Source organism: Saccoglossus kowalevskii, chromosome 18, assembly GCF_978046115.1.
Source record: "Saccoglossus kowalevskii chromosome 18, keSacKowa6.1, whole genome shotgun sequence".
Taxonomy (NCBI): domain Eukaryota; kingdom Metazoa; phylum Hemichordata; class Enteropneusta; family Harrimaniidae; genus Saccoglossus; species Saccoglossus kowalevskii.
The window spans coordinates 30,693,310-30,708,082 of NC_140658.1; the positions used below are offsets into that span (position 1 = coordinate 30,693,310).

At 33.5% G+C, this 14,773-nt stretch overlaps 1 protein-coding gene across 1 annotated transcript in view; it reads left to right on the top strand.

The window, feature by feature from the left end:
- LOC100373612 (short transient receptor potential channel 7-like) overlaps positions 1-14,773 on the top strand; it is a 39,051-nt gene continuing 24,278 nt past the window's right edge. The window contains exon 1 of the mRNA XM_078007667.2: positions 1-250. Coding sequence (XP_077863793.2) covers positions 76-250 — 175 coding nt within the window. The 5' untranslated portion in view covers positions 1-75. The remainder of the gene's footprint in view (positions 251-14,773) is intronic.

The following is a 14,773-nucleotide window of genomic DNA, read 5'->3' on the forward strand; positions in this document are numbered from 1 at the left end:
ATAATACTTGAGTTAGCAGCTGCCGGTAATATTTCGCTGAAAGTCGAACTTTCTGATTCATCACTCGCTACTACAATGACTGGCAACTCGACCCAAAAATCAGCCGAGAAGCTGTTTCTCGCCGCTGCCGAGAAAGGGGACAAGAAAATGCTAGTGGACGCGCTTGAACGTTTTCCGGAATTGGACATTAATTGCGAAGATTGTGAAGGACGTTCGGCGCTGGTGATTTCAATCATGGCCGGCAATACTGGTAGGTTATATTGTAATATGAATACATTGATACCGAGTGTTTTAAGTGCTATATCCCTCGACACTCAAAGAAAAAAGCCACAATTAGTTCACATTGAACTGTAGTGCATGTGTCTTCATGGTAGCTCTATGTCAATTGTAGAATAAATTCGAATCTGTACACAACAGTAAAATTGGTTTTATAAATGATAGTAACAATTTGTATGCAACAAGGAGTACATTTATTATCATTACTGTCTAATACACTATGTCATTTGTTGTCCCAGAATAATGCGAACAAACTCGTTTTTTATCTTACTGTGCAGTATTTTTTGATAGTTCATTCTTAGTATGAGTTACTGGAGGAAAGCGGCATCATATATTTGTAATAGTTTACGCATCCATAGACACTGAAAACAACTTACGTTGAACTTTTAGTAATAGTGATATAGTGATGTCTTTATGCCTTCGGAGTTAGTATTTTATTATCCCTAGCCGTATCTGAAACATTTTAACATTTAACTAAATATACCATATCGTAATTCATTGCACCACACACCCGTTTTAAACATTGTGAACACAGAAGTCAATATGTGTCGCATTTCATCAGGAAAAAAAGCATATCGCTTTTCAAGACATGCATCCATTGGGTCATAGTAAAAAAACATGAAAATGTAGAAAAAAGGTACCACCAAAATGTTTAAAAAAACGTGCAAAATATGCAAACCTTTCAAGTCGCATTAAATAGCGCATTAATTACACATGTGACACATATTACATATTGCACACTAACATACCCTCGGGTCTCACTATTCTTAGACTATGATATTTTATTCATCATGTATACACATAACTATAAGTATGGTGCCGTTTTTCATTAAAACTGTGTATGTTGTAAATTACCAATATGCAACTAACATCTCAGTTATATTAAGAAAAATCATTGTACGACGTTAATCATTCTCACCTATAGATCATGATGTTATGGCCTATAATCCTGGGTCAAAATATCATTTATGACAATTTTCGAACGCAAAGGTGGTGAGGGAAGATGACCAAGTTATAATTTCCGTAGACTAATGGTAATTCATGTGAATTATATTGCGTTACATTGGCGTTTTTAGTAAAACGAGAGCTTTAGTAATTCTAGCAGTCGCAATAAATGGCCTAGGTAGTTTGTCATTCCAAAATGAATTGACTATATCGTAAATATATAAATACAATTCTTTGTAGTTTACCGACACCACCACCAACCCACATACACTGAAATAAACAATTGTGGGCAAATAATGTCCTGTATGTTGCGGTCGTGGATTTATACTGGTCCTGCTCTTTTGTGAACATTTTTTGAATATTTGTATTCCTCGCTAGCTGTTCTATTTAGTGTTGTTGCTCCCTATTATACCCATTTCCGCCCTTAATAGCTATGGTTCAAAGATAGAATGTCATGAATTTAGTTTTTCGCCTTCTCTGAAACCCGAGTTCAATTTCTAATCAATGTTTCCTATAGTGGTGAGGCGTTATATTTACATTATATCGTTATATTCCAAAGCAAAATATGTAACGCCAAAGCATCCGATACACGCTGCCTATACAACTGATCGCTCATAGCAATGTGCAAAATGTTAGAATCGAGCTCTAAATCTATCTGTTTGATATCCGTCAATATTGAATAATAATCAACACGATTATTGAGAAATGACACAGCTTTTAAAAGTCGTAACAAAGACGCCAAGTAAACAGCATTACTGAATGAGTGGAATTAGAACGGAGAACTATATAGTCCTATTAGTGTGATGTATCTCTGCAATGGACGGGCCCTGATTGGTGCCGATAAAGAGTGTTTACCTTACGTTATTTTAATAATAAACCAAAAAACAACTGTTTATAAATTCTATATGAAAAATGTAGTTCTCACAATACTACATAAATATGTAATGAATTTGTAGTTAATTGTTTCCACAGTTTGTCAATAATACTTAAGTGTGCTTGCTTTGATCTCTTTTTGACCTGTAAATTCCTACGCAAGGCTGTGTATATTTGTCACGTGACTTATACGACGCCTGTGTACATTTCGGAGCAATGACTGTAACATAATACTTGAAACATGACGTCATCAATGAAATTTAAGATAACATTGCTGTACTATAATGAATCAAAATTGTTCAAAGGCAAAGACTTACCAAGTTGTATCTATTGCTGACAGGAAGAATTGACAAATTCACATTATTTTGAACGACAATCCTTGTTTCCATTGGAACCTATTTTGTACATTATTTGGCAGTTTACTGATAAGTTACAAAATGTGCCGATAAATACGAACCCTTCTATATATAAGTGTAAACATCTTGAATTTATCATATCTTCTTAACTTTGAAGAATACCTCGTTTATCAAAATTTAACGCACCAAGCGCATTGGATCGTGTTGTAATGATCACTGTGATACAACCCAGAGACTCGGTGCCTCGGCCGCTTGGTTTAAAATGATTTATTTATTTACGATGAAGTGTGAATAATGAGTTCAACAGCTGCTCCTAGTGATATGGTTCTAGGTGCCTGCGTATGTCACGATGTACATAAAATACTAGACCGACACAAATAGCAAAGGCTTTTGTTTTGCACACATGACATGTCATCTGCGCAAAGAAACTAGTAAATAACCAGTAATTACTCATATTAGTATATGTAACTTTCATTATCATAGTTCTCTTTTATTATTAAGTATTAAAAAATATGAGCAAACATAAATTGTCTGATGACTAAATACGTAATAAACAAAGACAAAAACGTACTTTCTCGTCGGGCACACGTCTATTCAATCTAATAATCAATTATTATTTAGCTTCAAAGGTCGTTTAAAACGATTGAAGTCGCCTCATCGTACACACTCACGAATCGCGGTTGTCAGAAAATTGCCAGTATTAAAGAACAACGTTAATTCGAGCTTCGAATTAATATACTTAATGTTAGATTCAGTAAATTAGGAACTAGAACTAAATATTTATGGACGTTCAAATTAAAATGAATCACGTTTCGACAATAACGCGCTTACTTTATATTATTTTATTGATGGACCGATTTATTGTGACATCTGCGTGACTCTGCCCAAATTGTCGCGTGGCTTAGCAAAGTGTGTCATGCGTTGTCAGGAATTGTTATTTTAAAATCTTAGTAGTTAACTGTAAGATGATTTATTGATCTTTTTTTCACATGTTTTATTCATCTTATTAAGCTTTATATTTAATGACACCGTTAATTAGTGTTTGTTTTGCCTAATTGTTTCATGATTCTGATTTGTATGCTAATTGCATTTATACATGTGTGAATGTGTAAAATAAAGCAGTAAACGTCATGTATGTACTTCCTCCAAACGACTTCTAGCTAGGCATGCGCTTCTATGTTTCAGGAAGAGCTGCAAGTCGTTGCTGCACTATATTTCAGTATTTTCGGCTCAGACAATATCTCCGATAGATCGACTCATTATCAAATATGACACTGCAAGCAAATCATTATTTATATAGCGTTTACAGTAAGGTAGTATAGTAGTAACGCATATGTTTCAAATATTGAGAAAGTCACAAGTGAATTAAACGACAGATTAGTGTGACTACGTAATCGTTACGAAACAAACAGCTCAGGATTTTTGTCAAAATATAATCAAGCCTGAGAAATCTTAGAACAAGTAATGATAGCGATATTTGGCCAACTTTTCTATTCGTTTCAGCTTGTTCAAACTAAATCTACATTCTGCTCTCCAAATGTTACATCAATGTTTTGAAATTAATTTCGTAAATACATTCCCCTCATTTTGTAAAAAAAATACTGATAAATGTCAAGACAAAGAAAATAAAATCAAGACAAAAAAACCAAGACAAAGAAAAATTCCATGAAGTGAAAGGGTATAATAAAATATCCCTAGTAGACGATAACTCACAGTTGATAGATACTTAACTGTAATAATAAAGAAGAGGGTGACATGACCCAGGATTCTCAAATTTCATCGTCTCTTGATTCTGTTCATAAATCTGTAGATGTTGTCTCCACGAAGATCAATGGATTAAACAATCACCACACTAGTCTGTGTACAGAAGTTACAAAAACTGACACAGCACTTACTAATCAAAATGATGACATTTTTCAATGCTTAAATGTGTCTCAGACATATCTTTATAGCTTAGAGTAATAGAACATAAAGTTGTAGGTAAGAGGGATGTAATCACTATCCTTAAAGAAGACCAGCTATGTATTGTCAATGACGTTAGAAGAATTCAACAAGGCCATATATGATTGAATAGTGAATACAGTCATCACAACCAAATCATAATACAGAAATACAAAAACAAACTCAAACACTAGAACATACAACAACACTACTGACAACCTCAACTGCTGGTTAAATAATACCATAGATGTTAACTATACATTACACCAGCAGTCACATAATGATTCACTAGCAAAAAACATATATGACAAGAATAGCAACTCAGCCATGGGGGTGATTTCTTCGGTTGGTGATTTATTACTAAATGTTGGAGGCGTCGCCCTTCCAAAATCAAAATGCAGGAAATATCGTTTCAGAGGATCTAGATTTCCAAGCTTTGAAGGGGAACATGCCCCGACCCCTAGTAAGGTCGCGCCTTCTGTGAGAGGTTGGTAAGTAGATCTTCCCCTCCCCCGAGCCACCGCCTCTGACTACGTAACGTTAATTTAAGGCGGCTGAACAATGAAATCAGCATTGGAAAATGGTCAGACGTAACCAACAAACTATCGAATGCAAACTGACTAGTGACCAGTTCAGATATATAGTTAATGAGTAAAATAAAATAAAATATTTGAAATTGGCGGTGATTATAATATTATGTATACTAAGCTGACAATCCCTGAATTGAAAATAATCAGAAAAAACAAGCTGTCACTAAACAAACAATGCAGATTAACAGTAATACAGCTTGCAATTCATTTCAAAACCACTTAATTAAAAAGGTTTAGGAATGTTCTCAATTCAAAATCTGATGAAACTTATTAGCAAGCAATGAGCGTCTAATGAAGTAATTTGGCTAAACAGTGTTGTTGAACGTTGATAATACACTAAACCCTGGTTTGAGAAGGAAATCAAAACTGCAATAACTGAAAGAAAACATTCAAATAAAGCACACAGACAGTGGGTAAAAGAGAATGAGAAATCATCTGCTAGTGACAGCTATTAAACGTAAATCTAGATAATAGTTTTCATGTTCAAAACTTGGTAAAATGAAAAAATTGACACTAAAGTTAAACAATGTGTTGATATCGCAAAATCGGCGGGTAGATCCACACTGCAGTATTGCTTTCTGCTGCTGTAATCCTAAACAAAGAAAATGACCTTATTTACTAATACGTGAACAAAATAAGGTGAAAAGGAATACTTATTTATGGTGTGTTCCTTGTTGATGACGTAGTCCCCATTGTACCAAACGAGTAATAGTTAATATCAGCGTTTTGTAAACTATGGAAAATGACAATTAATGAAGAGAAATCTAAAGTTAATAGTAAATAAAAGAATTGACAAAAATAAAGGAATGACAAATTCGTAATTGTAAGATTAAGAAATCATTTGAATACAAATACTTAGGCATCTCGATTACCCGCAACCTATCTGACCATACATATTTTATCAATGTATTTGAAAAATGAAAGCAGTCATGGTAACATTAACACGGTGGAATTGTGGTTTGTCGCTATGCATTAGTGTAGTATAGCTGTCACTAAAATACGCTGGTAAAATTACAACTCTTAGTCATTCAGATTTAGAAATAAATTGCAAAGAAAAGTAAAGAAATTTATTCTAAAAGATAAAGGAAATACTGCTAATGAAGCTGTATTTGGGTTGAACACAATGAAAATAAACAATAACATGTTTTTTAAAGGTTAATTAACACGAGAGAGTCTAGATGGGCAAAAATAGTATTTACTTATTTATTTATTTAAATATCCTGAATCACAAGACCGAACAAACTGAATTATGCAAATTGTAGAAAGACATAAATAATGTACTAACAAATGTCAAATTAGACAAAAAACAATTTGAAAATATAACTGCTAATAAAATTAAACTTTTTGTTCTGAAACATGATGGAGGAAGAGGAGGGTAAAAATGAAAGATAAGTCTAGCTTACTCCACTCTAGAACGTTCAAAAATAAGATGAATAACTGCTTACTGTGGAATAAGGGACATATTTTAAGGGGCCCAACTAAAACTTGAGGCAAGGTACTACACGTATGAAAATGGAAAAATAATACTTCCGAAGATTGAACTTGCCCATGTTATAAGAACGAAGATGTGACCCTGAAACATCTGTTTTTCGCTGCAAATGTTTTGCAGTGCAGAGAGATAAGCTAATGACGGGAGGTTTGTTAAAGGATGTCTTAATGAATATGGGGATACACGATTTTGAACAACGATAGAAATTAATATGCCTCTTGCTTTGAGACAGTACATAAGACTATAATGATGACATGTACGGCCATTGACACATTAATCAAACAATTCTTTAACAGTGTCATGGACACACACACACAAACAAGTTGTTAGACTAACCTAAAACAGTGTTGTTGTTTTTTTCTATAATATCTATAATCTTGGTATTTATTCTCTAATTCGAACATTTTTTATTGTTTAATTTGTTGGGAATGGCGCTGTATTTTGGATTCACGTTCTTCACGTCTCTTATATTCTAATATATTTCTGTTTGTTCATCCGATAGAAGTGTTATTTTCCGTATTTGTTTTTGTCTAGCATGTAATTGATCAACTGACAGAAGGCACGGTATGGGGCTCGCATATGACATTACTGGGAATGCAAGCATTATATTACTCGTAGTGGGGATCGATGCGATCCAGTACTGCATGGGTGGATACTTTGTGCACTTTTCGTGATAATTCTAGTAGCATACATTTTCCCTGTGTATAGTAATGATTGTACCAGCGTTAAGTACTCGTACCTGCACGTTGGTTCGTATGATTCTATTCTAGGGATACAATATAATACAATACATTACACTATACAATATGCTTACAGTGGTCAGGCACATTTGCCGTGTAACGAGTTCGCCTGTTGCGTGTTTATATGCTCGTCTTATGCCAGTAATTAACATATATCTTATTCCTTGAAATGCAGCAAACATTGTGTTCACTGGTAGTCTATGCAAGCGTCCGCCAAAGTGTTTGCGAGTCGGATATGATTGACACCACCACACAGGGGAGTGAGGTTGCAATCAAAAACTACTCGATTGTCCATGATAGTACAATAATCACTTGGGATAAGGAGCATCTAAATGTTCATTCCCTGGAGACCATGTACGTGCCCATTACGTGTGTGTGCATTTTAAAATTTGATAAGCAATACTAAACACAATTACAGCTTCACTCATAAATTTCACTCAGAGCAAATTCTAAAGTTGTAATATTTTTTTTTGCAAATAATAATAGCTCAATATAATTGCGACACTGAAGGCATTATATGGTCATCGGCGCCATACGGTCAAAATGATACATTGATGGAATGCAAATACAGATATGTAATTGTCAGTAATCAATATTGGAACCGATGGAATTCAACATAGCTTTTACAGGAAAGTATTCTATAACGTGTATTGTATGTAACTACATTTATCAATTCAAATCCTTCCCACATAAAAAATAAGTTACTAAAGACTGCACGAACGCAACTCAGTCTGTCAGCACTTATCTCTCATGAGTTAAAAAATGTTTGAATAGTTGATTAAAAGTAACTGAAAGTCCTACAGATTGAACAATAGGCCGAAACAATATTAGTATAGTCAATCAAATATTACACAAATGAACTTGAACAGATGTTGGATCGTACGAAGTTTCCATGGCATAAATGACAGTTGTCTACCAATACCCGACTGTTACCTGGTAATATGTAACAGTTACCTGGTAATATGTAACAGTTACCTGCTAATATATGTTACAGTTACCTGCTAATATGTAACAGTTACCTGCTAATATATGTTACAGTTACCTGCTAATATATGTTACAGTTATCTGCTAATATATGTTACAGTTACCTGCTAATATGTAACAGTTACCTGCCAATATATGACAGTCACCTGCTAATATATGACAGTCACCTGCTAATATATAACAGTTACCTGCTAATTTATGACAGTTACCTGCTAATATTTAACAGTTACCTGCTAATAGGTAACATTTACCTGCTAATATATGTTACACTTACCTGCTAATATGTAACAGTTACCTGCTAATATTTGACAGTCACCTGCTAATATATGTAACAGTTACCTGCTAATATATGACAGTCACCTGCCAATATATGACAGTCACCTGCTAATATATGTAACAGTTACCTGCTAATATATGACAGTTACCTGCTAATATATGACAGTCACCTGCTAATATATAACAGTTACCTGATAATATATAACAGTTACCTGCTAATTTATGACAGTTACCTGCTAATATTTAACAGTTACCTGCTAATATATGTTACAGTTACCTGCTAATATGTAACAGTTACCTGCTAATATATGTTACAGTTACCTGCTAATATGTAACAGTTACCTGCCAATATATGACAGTCACCTGCTAATATATGTAACAGTTACCTGCTAATAAATGACAGTTACCTGCTAATATATGACAGTTACCTGCTAATATATGAATGTTACCTGCTAATATATGTAACAGTTCCCTGCTAATATATGACAGTTACCTGCTAATATATGACAGTCACCTGCTAATATATGTAACAGTTACCTGCTAATATATGACAGTTACCTGCTAATATATGACAGTCACCTGCTAATATATAACAGTTACCTGCTAATTTATGACAGTTACCTGCTAATATTTAACAGTTACCTGCTAATAGGTAACATTTACCTGCTAATATATGTTACACTTACCTGCTAATATGTAACAGTTACCTGCTAATATATGTTACAGTTACCTGCTAATGTGTAACAGTTACCTGCCAATATTTGACAGTCACCTGCTAATATATGTAACAGTTACCTGCAAATAAATGACAGTCACCTGCCAATATATGACAGTCACCTGCTAATATATGTAACAGTTACCTGCTAATATATGACAGTTACCTGCTAATATATGACAGTCACCTGCTAATATATAACAGTTACCTGCTAATATATAACAGTTACCTGCTAATTTATGACAGTTACCTGCTAATAATTAACAGTTACCTGCTAATATATGTTACAGTTACCTGCTAATATGTAACAGTTACCTGCTAATATATGTTACAGTTACCTGCTAATATGTAACAGTTACCTGCCAATATATGACAGTCACCTGCTAATATATGTAACAGTTACCTGCTAATAAATGACAGTTACCTGCTAATATATGACAGTTACCTGCTAATATATGACAGTCACCTGCTAATATATGTAACAGTTCCCTGCTAATATATGACCGTTACCTGCTAAAATATGACAGTCACCTGCTAATATATAACAGTTACCTGCTAACATATGACAGTTACTTGCTAATATATGACAGTTACCTGCCAATATATGACAGTTACCTGCCAATATATGTAACAGTTACCTGCCAATATATGACAGTTACCTGCTAATATATGACAGTTACCTGCTAATATGTAACAGTTACCTGCTAATATGTAACAGTTACCTGCTAATATATGATAGTTACCTGCTAATATATGTAACAGTTACCTGCTGATGTATGTAACAGTTACCTGCTAATATATGTAACAGTTACCTTCTAATATATGACAGTACCTGCTAATATATGACAGTTACCTTCTAATATATGTAACAGTTACCTTCTAATATATGACAGTTACCTGCTAATATATGACAGTTACCTGCTAATATATGTAACAGTTACCTGCTGATATGTAACAGTTACCTGCTAATATATGATAGTTACCTGCTAATATATGTAACAGTTATCTGCCAATATATGACAGTTACCTGCTAATATATGTAACAGTTACCTGCTGATATGTAACAGTTACCTGCAAATATGTAACAGTTACCTACTAATATATGATAGTTACCTGCTAATATATGTAACAGTTACCTTCTAATATATGACAGTTACCTGCTAATATATGACAGTTACCTGCTAATATATGTAACAGTTACCTGCTGGTATGTAACAGTTACCTGCTAATATGTAACAGTTACCTGCTAATACATGATAGTTACCTGCTAATATATGTAACAGTTACCTGCTAATATATGTAACAGTTACCTGCTAATGTATGACAGTTACCTGCTAATATATGACAGTTACCTGCTAATATATGTAACAGTTACCTGCTGATATGTAACAGTTACCTGCTAATATGTAACAGTTACCTGCTAATATATAATAGTTACCTGCTAATATATGTAACAGTTACCTGCTGATATATGTAACAGTTACCTGCTAATATATGTAACAGTTACCTGCTGATATGTAACAGTTACCTTCTAATATATGACAGTTACCTGCTAATATATGACAGTTATTTGCTAAATATATAACAGTTACCTGCTAATATATGACAGTTACCTGCTAATATATGACAGTTATTTGCTAAATATATAAAAGTTACCTGCTAATATATGACAGTTACCTGTTAATATATGTAACAGTTACCTTCTAATATATGACAGTTACCTGCTAATATATGACAGTTACCTGCTAATATATGTAACAGTTACCTGCTGATATGTAACAGTTACCTGCTAATATGTAACAGTTACCTGCTAATATATAACAGTTACCTGCTAATATATGATAGTTACCCGCTAATACATGACAGTTAACCGCTAATATATGTAACAGTTACCTGCTGGTATGTAACAGTTACCTGCTAATATATGATAGTTACCTGCTAATATATGACAGTTAACCACTTATATGTGTAACAGTTACTTGCTAATATATAACAGTTACCTGCTAATATATGTCAGTTACCTGCTAATATATGACAGTTACCTGCTAATATATAACAGTTACCTGCTAATATATAACAGTTACCTGCTAATATATGACAGTTACGTGCCAATATATGACAGTTACCTGCTAATATATAACAGTTACCTGCTAATATATGACAGTTACCTGCTAATATATGACAGTTACCTGATAATATGTAACAGTTACCTGCTAATATATAACAGTTACCTGCTAATATATAACAGTTACCTGATAATATGTAACAGTTACCTGCTAATATATAACAGTTACCTGCTAATATATAACAGTTACCTGCTAATATATGACAGTTACGTGCCAATATATGACAGTTACCTGCTAATATATAACAGTTACCTGCCAATATATAACAGTTACCTACTAATATGTAACAGTTACCTGCTAATATATGACAGTTACCTGCCAATATATGACAGTTACCTGCTAATATAACAGTTACCTGCTAATTTATGACAGTTACCTGCTAATATTTAACAGTTACCTGCTAATATATGTTACAGTTACCTGCTAATATGTAACAGTTACCTGCTAATATATGTTACAGTTACCTGCTAATATGTAACAGTTACCTGCCAATATATGACAGTCACCTGCTAATATATGTAACAGTTACCTGCTAATAAATGACAGTTACCTGCTAATATATGACAGTTACCTGCTAATATATGACAGTCACCTGCTAATATATGTAACAGTTCCCTGCTAATATATGACCGTTACCTGCTAAAATATGACAGTCACCTGCTAATATATAACAGTTACCTGCTAAAATATGACAGTTACTTGCTAATATATGACAGTTACCTGCCAATATATGACAGTTACCTGCCAATATATGACAGTTACCTGCTAATATATGTAACAGTTACCTTCAAATATATGACAGTTACCTGCTAATATGAAACAGTTACCTGCTAATATGTAACAGTTACCTGCTAATATATGATAGTTACCTGCTAATATATGTAACAGTTACCTGCTGATGTATGTAACAGTTACCTGCTAATATATGTAACAGTTACCTTCTAATATATGACAGTACCTGCTAATATATGACAGTTACCTTCTAATATATGTAACAGTTACCTTCTAATATATGACAGTTACCTGCTAATATATGACAGTTACCTGCTAATATATGTAACAGTTACCTGCTGATATGTAACAGTTACCTGCTAATATATGATAGTTACCTGCTAATATATGTAACAGTTATCTGCCAATATATGACAGTTACCTGCTAATATATGTAACAGTTACCTGCTGATATGTAACAGTTACCTGCTAATATGTAACAGTTACCTACTAATATATGATAGTTACCTGCTAATATATGTAACAGTTACCTTCTAATATATGACAGTTACCTGCTAATATATGACAGTTACCTGCTAATATATGTAACAGTTACCTGCTGGTATGTAACAGTTACCTGCTAATATGTAACAGTTACCTGCTAATACATGATAGTTACCTGCTAATATATGTAACAGTTACCTGCTAATATATGTAACAGTTACCTGCTAATGTATGACAGTTACCTGCTAATATATGACAGTTACCTGCTAATATATGTAACAGTTACCTGCTGATATGTAACAGTTACCTGCTAATATGTAACAGTTACCTGCTAATATATAATAGTTACCTGCTTATATATGTAACAGTTACCTGCTGATATATGGAACAGTTACCTGCTAATATATGTAACAGTTACCTGCTGATATGTAACAGTTACCTTCTAATATATGACAGTTACCTGCTAATATATGACAGTTATTTGCTAAATATATAACAGTTACCTGCTAATATATGACAGTTACCTGCTAATATATGACAGTTATTTGCTAAATATATAAAAGTTACCTGCTAATATATGACAGTTACCTGCTAATATATGTAACAGTTACCTTCTAATATATGACAGTTACCTGCTAATATATGACAGTTACCTGCTAATATATGTAACAGTTACCTGCTGATATGTAACAGTTACCTGCTAATATGTAACAGTTACCTGCTAATATATAACAGTTACCTGCTAATATATGATAGTTACCCGCTAATACATGACAGTTAACCGCTAATATATGTAACAGTTACCTGCTGATATGTAACAGTTACCTGCTAGTATGTACCAGTTACCTGCTAATATATGATAGTTACCTGCTAATATATGACAGTTAACCACTTATATGTGTAACAGTTACTTGCTAATATATAACAGTTACCTGCTAATATATGTCAGTTACCTGCTAATATATGACAGTTACCTGCTAATATATAACAGTTACCTGCTAATATATAACAGTTACCTGCTAATATATGACAGTTACGTGCCAATATATGACAGTTACCTGCTAATATATAACAGTTACCTGCTAATATATGACAGTTACCTGCTAATATATGACAGTTACCTGATAATATGTAACAGTTACCTGCTAATATATAACAGTTACCTGCTAATATATAACAGTTACCTGATAATATGTAACTGTTACCTGCTAATATATAACAGTTACCTGCTAATATATAACAGTTACCTGCTAATATATGACAGTTACGTGCCAATATATGACAGTTACCTGCTAATATATAACAGTTACCTGCCAATATATAACAGTTACCTACTAATATGTAACAGTTACCTGCTAATATATGACAGTTACCTGCCAATATATGACATTTACCTGCTAATATAACAGTTACCTGCTAATTTGTAACAGTTACCTGCTAATTTGTAACAGTTGCCTGCTAATTTATGACAGTAACCTGCTAAAATATAACTGTTACCTGCTAATATGTAACAGTTAACTGCCACCTGCTAATTTCTTTCAGTTATTTAGTTCATGTTAAAATATGTTGATATTTAGACGAATAATCAGTGACTACTTATAAGGACGAGGATGAATAACATGTCAAATTCGATGTCGTTGTCAGATAAAATATAAGACATTTATCAGCATAAATCTAACCTAAAAACTGAATAATTACTCTCTTGAATTGTTTATGTTGGGACCTACATAATGTTTGGATCTTTTTAAACATGTTTAATCATTTTTTTCTTTTTCCAATGTGGTAAAAGGAATGCAGTGTTACGCCTATTTTTGTTTCTGTATAATTCAGCTGACCTTGATTTTTGCATCAACATATAGGAATACTAAGATGAGATATAACGACATTTCAGTAATTAGTACGCGTTTTGCTAATGTTGTATTAAGCAGTAGCTCATCGTTCATTTTAAGTAATGTTCAATGTCGACGTCAAGCGTAATTCAAGTATGATTGACATGCCATTTATCACTTACGGTGATCATATAGGATTATATGACAGCTTATTCACTTGCTAAAACTAACCACTTCTGGGAAGCAAAAGAAGAAAATAATGCTGTCACTTCGTGTTCGGTATGGGTTCCATACGACGCACACAATGCCAGTCAGATATGTGTCTGTCTATACTGGACGCGCAACTGTGTCTCTTTAATTCACAGTGGTCCCATCCATGTCTGGAGTAATGGGTGTGAGTTCACTAACTGGTTAGTGC